Source organism: Semicossyphus pulcher, unplaced genomic scaffold, assembly GCF_022749685.1.
Source record: "Semicossyphus pulcher isolate SPU_LCO1_2020_fin unplaced genomic scaffold, fSemPul1.0.p SCAF_27, whole genome shotgun sequence".
Taxonomy (NCBI): Eukaryota; Metazoa; Chordata; class Actinopteri; order Labriformes; family Labridae; genus Semicossyphus; species Semicossyphus pulcher.
Genome location: NW_027211701.1, coordinates 937,501 through 950,784, shown reverse-complemented (window position 1 = coordinate 950,784; position 13,284 = coordinate 937,501). Strand labels below are relative to the sequence as shown.

At 42.6% G+C, this 13,284-nt stretch overlaps 1 protein-coding gene across 2 annotated transcripts; it reads left to right on the top strand.

The window, feature by feature from the left end:
- The first annotated feature begins 515 nt into the window (after positions 1 to 515).
- On the top strand, positions 516 to 6,362 carry hand2 (heart and neural crest derivatives expressed 2). 2 transcript variants are annotated; one of them, XM_069677039.1, is made up of 3 exons: positions 516 to 1,130; positions 1,695 to 1,709; positions 6,141 to 6,362. In XM_069677039.1, exons 1-3 carry the CDS (start codon positions 516 to 518, stop codon positions 6,222 to 6,224), a joined length of 714 nt encoding a protein of 237 aa, XP_069533140.1. In that variant the 3' UTR covers positions 6,225 to 6,362. The 2 variants fall into 2 exon arrangements, with proteins under 2 accessions (XP_069533140.1, XP_069533139.1); XM_069677038.1 differs by lacking the exon at positions 1,695 to 1,709 and having other exon boundaries at positions 6,087 to 6,362.
- Positions 6,363 to 13,284: the final 6,922 nt, after the last annotated feature.

Genomic DNA, 13,284 nt, shown 5'->3' with positions numbered 1-13,284 from the left:
TGAAGTAAATCAAACTCTCTCACTCTCTCTCTCCCTCTCTCTCATACACACAGGCTGGCTCTACCTCGGCTCAGTATCAGTCTGCAGTAGTGTCCCGGAGCCTGCACACTCCGCTCCTGCCTTGCCAAACGGCCCTGACAGCACAGAGATGAAGCTCGGGAGAAAGCAGCTGTGACTTTGTGTCGGAGGAAGAGGAGGAATGTTTCCACCGAGAGGAACAGGGACGATGTCTTAAAGCAGGAAGAGTGCGGACAGAGAGAGCGGCCTGCAGGACTCGGCCGGGTTCGGGCTGCTGCAGCGGGGACTAGGCGCGCGGAGGGAGCGGACGGAGCGCGCGCAGGGACCCAGCTGTGAGACTGAGATTATTCAGGATGCAAACTTGTTCTCCGGACAGCCGTTAGCTTCACTGCCGCAGCATCCAAAAAGCGTGTGTGTGTGTGTGTGTGTGTGTGTGTGTGTGTGTGCGTGTGTGTGTGTGTGTGTGTGTGTGTGTGTGTGTGTGTGTGTGTGTCAGAATGAGTCTGGTCTCGGGCTTCCCGCACCACCCGGTCATGCACCACCACGACAGCCACCACTACTCCCTGCACGCGGCGGCGGCGGCCGGGCGGTGTCACGAGGACACCGGGGCTCCTCCGTACTTCACAAGCTGGCTCATCAGCCACGCGGATATGTCTCCCACAGAGTACGGCCTCGCGCCAGGCTACAGCCCCGAGTACCATGGCAATAGCGGCGGCGGCTCCACCGGCGGCTTGGACCCGCACCATCACCACCACTACGGCCCCGGCGGCCTGGTCCCGGGGGCCGGCGCCATCTCGGTGAACGGAGCCCCGGTGGGTATGCACCACCACCACACGCACCCCCGGCCCGTGAAGCGGAGACCCACTGCCAACCGGAAAGAGCGGCGGCGGACCCAGAGCATCAACTCGGCCTTCGCGGAGCTGCGGGAGTGTATCCCCAACGTGCCGGCCGACACCAAGCTGTCCAAGATCAAGACGCTGCGGCTCGCGACCAGCTACATCTCCTACCTGATGGACATCCTGGACAAGGACGGCCAGCACGGGGACACGCAGGCCTTCAAGGCCGAGCTGAAGAAGACAGAGGCCCGCGAGGAGCGGCGGAAGAGGGAGACGGTAAGAGCGCGTGAGCACCGAGAAATAACCCGTTACAAGAAGCGTTTTAAGAACAGGAGAGCACAACACTTTTAGAGAAACTGACATGCGCACATCTCCTCTCTTAGCTGCGGTGATAATAAAGCAAGTTTACAGATCAAAGTGTAACATGTCATTTCTGACAGATAATAACGACGCAGACACGCAGTCACAGGCTTGCTGCTGCAGCAGCTCGAGCTGTGCACATCAACAGACACAATGATTACATAACTGCTCATTTATTCATTCACTGGTTTTTAGCTGAGTCCTGACCCGAGCTGGTCTCTGCAGTCACGGAGGATCATAGCTGCTATAATTACAGCCTTCTTTAAATGCCGGCCTGTGATCACATCCTGACTGCGTCACAAAAACAAACGAGCATGAAACTAAATAAAATTCAATGATTCTTTCAACATCAAAGTGGAGTCATAATAAATTAAATAGTGAAACATCATAGAAATAAAATAATAAATAAGATGTAATAACACGTGATCCAGCGCAGCGTGTTAAAGCGGCTCTGTCAGGTTTGTTGTTAAATCTATAAAGACTGATGTCATAAAAACAGATTTTTGCTCCTCAGTGTAAACAGGAAGTGTTGTTTTTTTTCTTCTGTGCAAAAGGCGCCGTAAAAATGTTAAACAATAAATGACAAGCCTTTATAAATATGAGTGGATCTATGTGGTATTTATCCTGTAAACAAGGTTAATGAGGGCTCCTGTAGACTCCGTCACAACCTTCTGAATGTGTTCTCAGTTAGGACAACAATGGCGCAATGAAAGTCAAAGCAGGAGTTAATTTCTGGATTCACCAAAAACACACGAATATGTTGTTGATGTGCTGAAGTGACTTCATGAGTCGAGCGGAAGAAGAAGGCGGAAGCTGAAATAGTCCGCTCTGATGATTAACAATAACTGAAATCAGGATTATTGATATAAATAACCTAAATAATGAATATATCTTCTCGAACACCATCACGCGCGTTCAGATCGCTAAAATCAACCTCACGTGACACACCAAGTTCCTCATCCCGAGACGTCACATAGCGACGCTTCTTTGGCGTCTCTTTCAGACGCACAGGGTTAACGATGCTAATAGCTAGCATGAAGCTAAATAGCAACACAAAGCCATATTACCCCTGCATATAAACAGAAAGACTGCACATAATAGCGGCAAAGCGCCTGTGAGGGGGTTGGGGGGGGCAGTAAATTGGTTTCCATCCTCAGACAGCTTGGAGCCAGGAGGGGCCGCGCGCAGCAACACTATTATAACACTGTTATTCCTATAGCAGCACTGTCCTTTTTCTACACACGTTTGTGCAGGAAGAACAACATCACAAAGACACGCACGTGATCACAAAGACACGCACGTGATCAGGATCATTGACAATAGAATAAAATACGTCTGTCAGCTGCTGCTATAATATTATATTTATATCCGTGTTGTACGAAGCTAAACACAGACGCACGCGCTGACACAACTGTCTGCCGGTTGTTTGGACACATTCATCTCCTGATTCACGGCTCCATCATCACCACTTCACCGGACTCACAGCTAACATGGAGCTCAGCTCCTGCAGAGAAACAAACAGAGCACGAGCTCGCACTGCCGATCAGAATAGAGCGGAATAATCACTTCCGGTCTGAAGGCCTGCGCGCTGCCTGTAGGAAGTGTGGAGCCTAATTGAAGCCAGAAAGCAAATTTTCCTCCCATTTCAAAGTGCGATCAGTGATAGGAGGCTGCTGCTAATAACTCACAACACACTCCGAACACACTCCGAGTGTGTGTCATAGTGTGAATATATAGACACACAGAGGTATGGATCTTTGATCACCTAAATGATGAAGATAATGTAGCCAACATAAATAAGGCTTTAAAAAGAACATTTCACGCGCAACAATATAAAACAGAAGAAGAGAGAATCCACATGAATGAACTTCCCTTTAATATTTATTTAATATATAATTATAGTGCTTTTATGTGTGTGTGTGTGTGTGTGTGTGTGTGTGTGTGTGTGTGTGTGTGTGTGTGTGTGTAGTGAGTGTGTGTAGTGAGGGCAGATTTCACTTCATTATGTGAAATGATAATTAAAGCGTTCTCTTATTAAGACATGTTGAGCTGCAGCAGTTCTGCGGATGGCTGAAGCGCGGCTGTGACCTGAGTGAGACTAAAACAGTTCACATGTTCATGTTGTTCACTTTCAGCTTTATAATCTTATTTTCCACATTAAAAATCTGCTGTAAGAAAGCTGTTCATGATTTCACAATACTTGAGAGATATCACATCGCTGCTGAAGTATCGTCATGATATCGTGTCATTGGGACTAAAGCGCGTGCACAAAGCCCCTGAGGTTCAGTTTACACATGTCAGAGCGCTCTTTGATTCCAGGCCTAACTTTAACTTGTATCTTCACCTGAACTTTGTGATCAGAGAGCAGCTGAAGGTGAGCGACACATCTGTAGCATGTGTGTGGTTGGTGCACACGCGTCTCCTCAATAGAGGATCTTTGTTTATTCCAGCGCTGTTTGGGTTTGATGCTGGAGGTTTGTGAAGGCACAGCTCGGTAAATGTTGATGCTTTGCGTGCTGCAGACTCTTCTGTTGCGCTGTTCAGCTTTCATCTGAAGTGTGCTTCAGGTCGGCTGCTGAACTTTGAGTGTGCAAGCTGAGCACGAAGTTGTGACTGCTCCGAGCAGCAGGCTGAACGTTCAGACGGCTTCGAACCCTCCGTGGAGGCGAAGTGAAACTTCACGCGCAAGGCGCTCTGCAGAGCTTTTACTTTCCTGACACGAGGCATCCATTAGTTTTCAAAAACCCTTCAGTGAAATGTGCATAAATAATACATCTCTTTAACGTCACAGTGCAGCAGGGATCGACGGGCTGTTAGCTTGTTGCAGTATTAACTGAAGCTTCAGCGGCTGCGTTAAATGTTTTATTATCTCAGAAAGAACGGCCTGTGAAAATGTGTTCAAACAAGTTATGACGTGTTAAATCAGATAATCATTTTAGATATCTATTTATTGATTTATATTATATTATACAACGTTTCTTATCACCTCATAATAGCTCTGAAGGTCGCCATGTTTGTTATAATAACTCATATTATTATTATTATCATTATTATTATCACTCTCTTGTAACTATTAAATGATCTCACAATTTATTCAACTTTATAATTTTGTTGTGAATAAAGAACAGGTCCCAGAAATAACAAACACTCTGTATATAATATATAATAACATAGGCCTATAATATGCATGATATATAATATTTAAAAGACTATATATAATATGTTTCAATGTTACGATTTCATTTCGCAGACGCTTTTGTCCAAAGTCACGTACAGCTGATAACACATAATACACAATGTATAACGGATAATATACAATAATACAATATAAACTATAGATAATATATAACACACATTATATAACAGTTAATATCTAATACACATGACACAATACAAAGAAAGGGGACGAACCTTCGCTGTGTGTGTCTCGTGCCTCCTCCTGTGTGCACTATTTACAAACACTTTGGCCTCATTAACGAACCAAAACACGATGTTTCGCGATGAGCTCCGTGTTTACAGCTCGGCCACATTCGGTCACACTCGGCTCCGTGTTTCCTCTTTGTGTTTTTCTGTCGCATCTTTTCTTTTCAGTCTCCCTGCTTTGTTTAAATCGCTGCGAGCCGCACTAACGAGATGAAACTGCAGCGGATAAGACACAACGACGGAAATGATAAAAAGCGTAAATTAGAGGTAAAAGAATAAAAGTGAAACGTGTCCGCGTGCAGAGGGTGTTTGCCTGCACGTGATCTGTCTGTTTAGTGTTCAGATTATTTGTGTTCGCTCTGCTGGATCATCGTGTTTACAGAGCTCAACTCTGGTTTACCGCTGCAGAAAAGATGCATTTACCTGTGACGTCATTACGTTTTATTTGATTCGTTATAAAGTAAAAAGTGAGAGAAGCACGTGGAGCCTGACGCAGAGCCAGTCTGTCAGTAAGTGAAAATGAATGAAGACGACAAACATGAAGTGACCGCCTTCATCACACTCTCAATATGTCTGCATCTGAGATCATATTAGATATAATTATATAAATATATTTACTTTATATTCAATCTTTAAATAAACAGTTTTTACAACTCGACCTGAACTGCTGCGACTCAACTTCTTTAGTTATTATTGTGCAAGCAGTGTGTCTCTATAACAATAATAATAATAATTATTGTTATTATTATTATTATTACTATTATTATTCGTCTTATTATTATTATTATTATTGTCATTATGATTATTATTATTACTGTATTATGAGCCACGTTACAGTCAGATTGGGAATTATAACAGTAACTCTTTAAGCCGGTGATATTCTCCCTGCGCACGTGTATCGGTTAAATACGGACAGGAAGGATATTATTACATTATTACATTATTATCTAAAACTGCATTAATCATATATGCAATAATTATAACTATTAGACAATAAATGATGATCAATCATTTTAAGAAAATCCTGCTGCAGATGGAAACCGCGAAAAAATGCATGCGCTGAAAAATACAATAAGACATAAATAAAATCACAAATATAAAAGTCATATTTAACAAACTAACTAAATTAAATAATGATCATATTTTAAATGCAGCTTTTACGCTCACAGCTCTCTGTGTTTATTTATGAATCAATATTCAACGTGTCAATCAAACATGCAGGAAGTGAAAGTGAACACGTGAAATTATTTTATTTTGATTTTCGTGAACTTTAAAAGCGCTCAGATTATAACACACACACACACACACACTCACACACACACACACACACACACACACACACACACACACACACACGGTGACACAGGCTGTATTTTGATGGTTATGATGGTGTGTGCACGCGCATCACTGTGCGTACTGTAAATAACAGTAACTGTCGCGTGTCTGTAGGTGGAGATCCCAAAGACGACTTCCTCCTCCTCCTCCTCCTCCTCTTCCACCTCCTCCTCCTCGTCAGCGGGAGATAAGAGGAGTAAAGGACGGACGGGATGGCCTCAACATGTCTGGGCTCTGGAACTCAAACAGTAGCGCCCCCCCTCCCTAATGAGAGCTGATAGCGCTCCTCTCCTCCTCCAGCTCTGCGCACGAGGACAGTGATGATGGGACAATATGAGCGCGCTCTAATGAACACTAATGACATCATCATCTCCCTCCTCCTCCTCCTCCTCCTCCCGGTGGACCTGCACGCGCTGTGTTTCACGAAACTGCGATTGTTGGAGTTTCTGATAGAACATAACGCCCCCCCCCAACACGTGTAACAGAAGACTTGAATTGAAAACAATCACATCAAATTTATAAAAAGTTCATTTGTACACCTCAACACATCCGGAACATGATCCCTCAGACCTCCACCCAGGAGACACGGGTTCGATTCCCGTGTGGTGTTGTTGTCACAACCTTTCCCGTGTATATTTTTGATGCCTAAACTTCACAAGTCGAGTTACAACCAACGCTACCACGTGTGTCCTCAAGAGACGTAAAAGAGCAACCTGGTGCGTCAACAGAAGACGCCAAAGGGGCGTGGCAAAGGAACGTGTTGCATGAAAACAGAATAAATAAAGTTATGTTCTACCAGACATTACCACAAAGCAAAGCCGCTTCATACCACTGCACACACACACACACACACACACACACACACACACGCATCTCTACTTTATTTAATGGAATATATTTATGTGCAATGTGGACGTTTTAAAGACTCAGCTGCTCTGACTGAGTTGTTAGGATTAAACTACAAGGTGTATGTGAAGTCTCTCTCTCTCTCTCTCTCTCTCTCTCTCTCTGTTGTTAATGTAATAACGTCACGGCGATGACGTAGTGTCCGTGTTGTGATGTGAACTTGTGGTGGCAGTCTGAATAAAGCTCAGTGTGGGATGTAAACGCTGTCATGACTTTAATAAAGCAGCGCCTGGTTACTCGGTGCAACAGTGTGAGCTCTGATGTTTCACATAAACACTGTAAAAACTGAGCGCGTGCGGGGGGGGGGCTCCCTATGACGTATGGAAGCTCGATTCAGTCTGTGATGAAAAAAGAAACTTACCATCCCATTAGTGACTCAAACACCACATAACTTCATTATCATCACCTACAGGAACTTTAATGTCACCACGCTGGCAGGAGCGGGCGTCCGTACAGAGCGCGTCATATTCTGCTCCACATGTTCAATCATTCATCTCCTGCTGTCAAATAATTCCTCTTCATGATTTCCACTTTGAGTTTTTAACATTTAAGGATTTAACCAGCATGCTAACTATTCACCATAAAATAACTTTGTGTAGACCTTCTCAAACAGCAGTTACACATTGAAAGGATGAAATAAAGCAAACACTGTCAGGATAAAAAGAACAGATGACATTAAAGTGGATCCTTTTATAAAGTCACTGATGTGTGATTTTAAAACTGAAATATTAATAAATCAGGTTTTATTTACTTTGAAACGTGGATCTGTTATCTTGTTGTAATAATAATAATAATAATAATAAACTGGAGGCCCGTGTTGGGCATTCTGGCCTTGATTGGTGATGCTGCACCTTCTGTCAGATGATAGGCTAAGACTCCTGTCAGTCAAACAGACCCCTCCCCCCTCAAGGGCCTCATCATGTTTCTGTGGTCTCTGTGGGGTCTTTGCTGTGGGACGTCGGGCGGCTCTGGTTTGTAGCTAAAGCTGTATAAGTGCATGCAGACGTCTTCAGACGGGGACTCTGATCAAGGGTGTGAGACTTGGGGCCGATCGAACATTGTACATGAGATTAACAACAACTTCCTGTATGTTGGCGAAATGCAGAGACTGTTCGTTGTTAAGAGTCTCAGTGGATCAGATGAAGCACGGGGGGGGGTCAAGGATGGAGCCTGTAAATCACAAAAAAACACGCTAACATGTCACACTGAAATCAAAATGGCTGACTTCTTGTTGGGTTGACATCCTGACAATAACAGACGTTTTTGCAGGTCTCGTTGAGTCTTCGTACCTGCAGGTGAAACGGGCTGCTGGGGCTGAATGTTGGGGCGCTATGGAGCTACTTTGCCACGCCCCATTTCATCACTTCCGCAAAAGTTGGGTGAGTGTTTGAGCAGCTTTCGGCCTCCTGCTATGAACATTAAATACACATAGTGATCAGGGTCCTCGCTCTGCTGTCTGTGCTCGGGCCCTAATGAATCATTTAATTACAATATGAAGGGAAAACACAAAGAAAGAAACAGTTCAACAGAAAAGGAACATCCTTTGACAGTATGTCTTTAGACAATAGGAATCTTTTTCTCCTACAGAGACAGAAACACATCATTACAAACCACTTTTACATTTTGCACCGTTTTCATGCTAACCTGCTCCTTGCTGCACGAGTGAGCACATATTGAATATAAAAGTACTTCCTAATAATGTATGTATGAAGCACCATCCAAGCTTTCCCTTAATGTCTCCTTCATGAAATCACCCTCATACCTTCATGTGGACATGAAGAAACACTTTCCACCACAACAGTGAGACTTAAAGCACGAGGAACAGAAGCTTGATGAATGAATTATGAGTTTTAATGATTTCAAATCTTTCTCCACCCTGACACAATTCAAACTCTGCGGCACATAAATAATCTCCCAGTCTGTAGTTTAGTGGAGCAGACAGCTGAGGCAGTGAGCGCTCTTATCTGCAGTCGGTCGGTATGTCGTCGGTGGGAGACAAAACAACCGAAAAAAGGCTTGAGAGGATTTTTCTTGTCCTGACAGAGACTAATGCGAGGTGTAATGGCCTGAGTCTGGCCTCGGGTGCAGACAGGAGAGCAGATAACTTGCGTGATGACCCCACAACGACCGCCACACAAACACACACACACACACACACACACACACACACACACACACACACACACACCAACCTGAGCTGTGTGTCTCTGAGTCAGCTGTAAGAATTTTACAGAATATTAAAGTTAATTTTCTATTTTCACCTAAACTGCACAGTAAAAATCCTCAGCGAAAGCTGCAAAAAGGCCGTCTGCACTGAAAACTAAAAATGTTCTTTCTTTACAAAAGCAAACATTGACTAAATTCACGCGGCGGCCATTTTCCTCCGATGGCCCGCTCAGGGTGGGAAGCTCGAATTAAGTCACCTTTTGTTATGTGCACTAATTTACATTATCGCAACACAACGCTACATTACTTGTAAAAGTAATGTGAGGTGTAGCTACGTGTAGTTACATTACATTATTACATTCAGTTATGTTATGTGCTGTTACATTATGTTCTGTTACGTTACCTTAAGTACATTACATGTCTATTTTATGTCACGCTACTTTACATCACGTCAAATTACATTATATTACGTTACGTTCTTAACGTTACTTTACATTATGTTACTTTACGTTCCTTTACGATACGTTCCTTTACATCATGTTACTTTATGTCACGTTACTTTACATTACGTTATGTTACATTATGTGGTGGTACGTTACTTTACTTTATGTTACTTTACATTATGTTACTTTATGTCACGTTACTTTAGATTACGTTATGTTACATTACGTTACGCTACGTTACTTTACTTTACGTTACTTTACGTTACTTTACATCATGTTACTTTACTTTACGTTACTTTACATTACGTTATGTTACATTACGTGACACTACGTTACTTTACTTTACGTTACTTTACATTATGTTACTTTATGTCACGTTACTTTACATTACGTTATGTTACATTACGTTACGCTACGTTACTTTACTTTACGTTACTTTACATCATGTTACTTTACATCATGTTACTTTACTTTACGTTACTTTACATTACGTTACTTTACATTACGTTATGTTACATTACGTGACACTACGTTACTTTACTTTACATTACTTTACATTATGTTACTTTATGTCACGTTACTTTACATTACGTTATGTAACATTGCGTTACGCTACGTTTCTTTACTTTACATTACTTTACATTGTGTTACTTTATGTCACGTTACTTTACATTACGTTATGTTACATTACGTTATGCTACGTTACTTTACTTTACGTTACTTTACGTCATGTTACTTTATGTCACGTTACTTTGCATTACGTTACATTACATTACGTTACGTTACTTTACATTATGTTACTTTACGTTACTTTATGTCACGTAACTTTACGATGCGTTACTTTACATCACGTTACTTTACACCACGCTACTTTACGCCACGTTACTTTACGTCACGTTACTTTACGTCACGTTACTTTACGTCTAACAGGACGTGACATATTAATTATTGCGAGCTATACAATGATTTCCAATATTCATTGTTGTTGGGGCAGTGAAATGAAAGCAATTTGTGATATTTTCTACATTGATTTGAAGCCTGCAACACAAAAGCACAACATGTGAGTTTGACATCAGAGGAGAAGAGTGAATCTGTTAAATGTGTCCGCTTGTTTTGTTTCTCCGTCTCCAGTCCTTCTCACCATCTTTAGGCCGCACATGAGACGTAAAACCCCACCTGAACCTGCTCAGGTGGATTCTTCACACAGCAAAACGTTACGCTCTGCAATCAAAAAATAGATCTGTGAGCAAAACTATCCACCCGACGATTAAGACCTGTTTCATTGAAGTCAAATAAATCAAAATCACTTGTTTGTGATTTCAAGATTTTTGTTTGCAGAAAGCAAAACTTTACTTTTTCTAAAACAACAGATTTTACATGAAAAGCAGTCAAAAATATAAAATTGCAAGAAAAAAGATCAAAATGTTTTATTTTAAAATATATCTCTGGATCTTCTCAACTCACCGTCTTTTCATTTGCTGATCAATCAGGAAGTGATGAAATTATGATAATGCCGCCATATTGGTTTTCTGGAGCCAAAAGGACCATATTTGGAAGAGAGGGCGGCGCTGCAGAGGAGCGAGGTGTTAGCAGCGACAACCTGGTGTTGAAAATAAAGCCTGTGTCGAGGTGCAAAACCCTGCAGTTCCTCTGGTGTCCACTTGAGGCTGCCTCCAGCAGTGAGTCAGTCCCCATAGAGCCCCATGTTAAACTTTACAGCAGAAATAAACATGTTTACAGCCTGGTACAAAAAACAGTTTGGGTCTCTATAGCTCATTTCTCTCTTCATGACAACTGTACGGGGAGAATCTTTATACAGCTCACCTGTTCACATAATATTAAGGCTTAAATCAAAGGGGCGTGGCCTTTATTGGACGAACAGAGCGTCCAACACGTCTCACACACTGTTTCTACACTGTGTCAGACACTCACAATCACTGAAGGAAAAAATAAAAGTCTATCGGCCCTCAAAGATCAAAGAATCATATTTGATTAAAATGTGCAAATATTAACACAGATATTTCCATAACGTCCTCTCTTTAATAAGTGCATGATTCACTTTGTTTTGAGCTGTATAACAAAATAAGTTTGATATTGTGTGATCATGTAAAACCATGAAGAGCTAATTAAAGTGCTTTTGTTTATAATTGTGTATAAAAGTCTCTGTGAAACATTCACTGCCCAAAGCTTTCAGAACACAACAGCACATACCGACATCTCTGTTCGCATACCTACACACACACACACACACACACACACACTTATCTGTCCTCTCGTCTCCTGTCGGTCTCTGTGCCGGCCTCTGAGAGCAGCTGAACATGATCGATGACTTCGGCTGGAACAGAATTTTTCCCTGCGATAATACCAAAACATCTGGCAGCCATTACTTCATGCAGACCCCTCCCTTTCTCCTCCTCCTCCTCCTCCTCCTCCTCCTCCTCCTCCTTCCTCTTCTTCCTCTCTCTCCTCCCCACCATTTTGTGCTGTTGTGCCTTCCCTCCACCAGGGGGCCAGATTTCTCCGGAGTAACCTGGAATTTCAGTTTTCTTTGAAGGCATCAGGAGCAAAAAGGCAGCGACGTCAGACGTTACAAAGCGCTGCAGTCGGCACGCAGACGGTGACTTGGTGGACTTTCTTGATAATAGGGAGCACACACAGCAATTAGCAAAGTGTGTGTGTGTGTGTGTGTGTGTGTGTGTGTGTGTGTGTGTGTGTGTGTGTGCGAGTGCGTGTGCGTTTGGAGGGAAGAATGGAAAAAGAGAGGAGAGAAGAGGGCGGGGTCCTTGGCAACCTTTGAAACAAACCTCCAGGTCACTCGATTCAACGCGTAACTGCTGTGTTGCTATGATGCAACACACACACACACACACACACACACACACGCTCACACACACACACACAGATAGGGCCCTCCATCAAAAGAGACGATGACTAACTGTGTTGTTTCTGCCTCTAATCAGCCCTCGTGCCATGAGGGGGAAGTATTGGATTGATTAGCGGGCGCAGCAGAGACAGCCGGCCCATTGTTCCTGTTTTATACGTTTCTAAAAAAGAAAAAGCAGGAAATAGAGAAAAAATGACCTGAAGAATTTATAGCTTTCGACCATATGGAGCCTCCTCTCAGTGAGCAGCACGGCACGTCTTCAGCCGGCAGCTCGGGACACGACGCGGCTCCTTTTACTCTTTGCATTTATTCTTTAGTGACTTTGATTTGAACACGAGCCACCGGACGTGTCGGCCATGACACCCCCCATCCCTCGTGTCGTCCCCTTAAAGCAGCTCCGACTCCGTTAGTGTTCGCCCGTTTTCAACCTTTTTACCGTCATTATAATTCGGTGTGATTTATTCTAACGTCGAGCATTTCATGTATTTTATTTTCACCTTTGTTTCTTTTTCACTTTTGTTTCTATTTTCACCTTTTGTCTCTTTTCATGGGCGTTTATTTCCCTTATGTAAAGCAGCCTGAGCCACAGTTCTAATCAAGTTCCACATTTATAAACACTGAAGGTCCTTGAACACATCAGTCCTAACTTTCTTTTGTTTCCTTAAACATCAAATCAAAGTGAATATTTTTACATGGTTTATTCATGTGTAACATTTTCAGAGTCGTGTCTCTGTTTTATGAAGACGTCACCTTTCATGCGTTTCTGTCTTCAGTCTAACTATGAAGTCAATTAACTGAATATAATCCAGAGTTAATTCATGATATGAATAACTGTTTGTTAAGCTTCTGAATCTTTTCTTTACACTAACATTGTTTTATTTCTTCACCGTCTACAAGTATTATTTTACTATCA

Bases quoted from the DNA above. Each gene is read 5' to 3' on its own strand.
- hand2 (XM_069677038.1), top strand. From the start codon at position 516: ATGAGTCTGGTCTCGGGCTTCCCGCACCACCCGGTCATGCACCACCAC. The intron at 1,131-6,086 runs GTAAGAGCGCGT...GCGTGTCTGTAG, and splicing joins AGCGGCGGAAGAGGGAGACG to GTGGAGATCCCAAAGACGAC.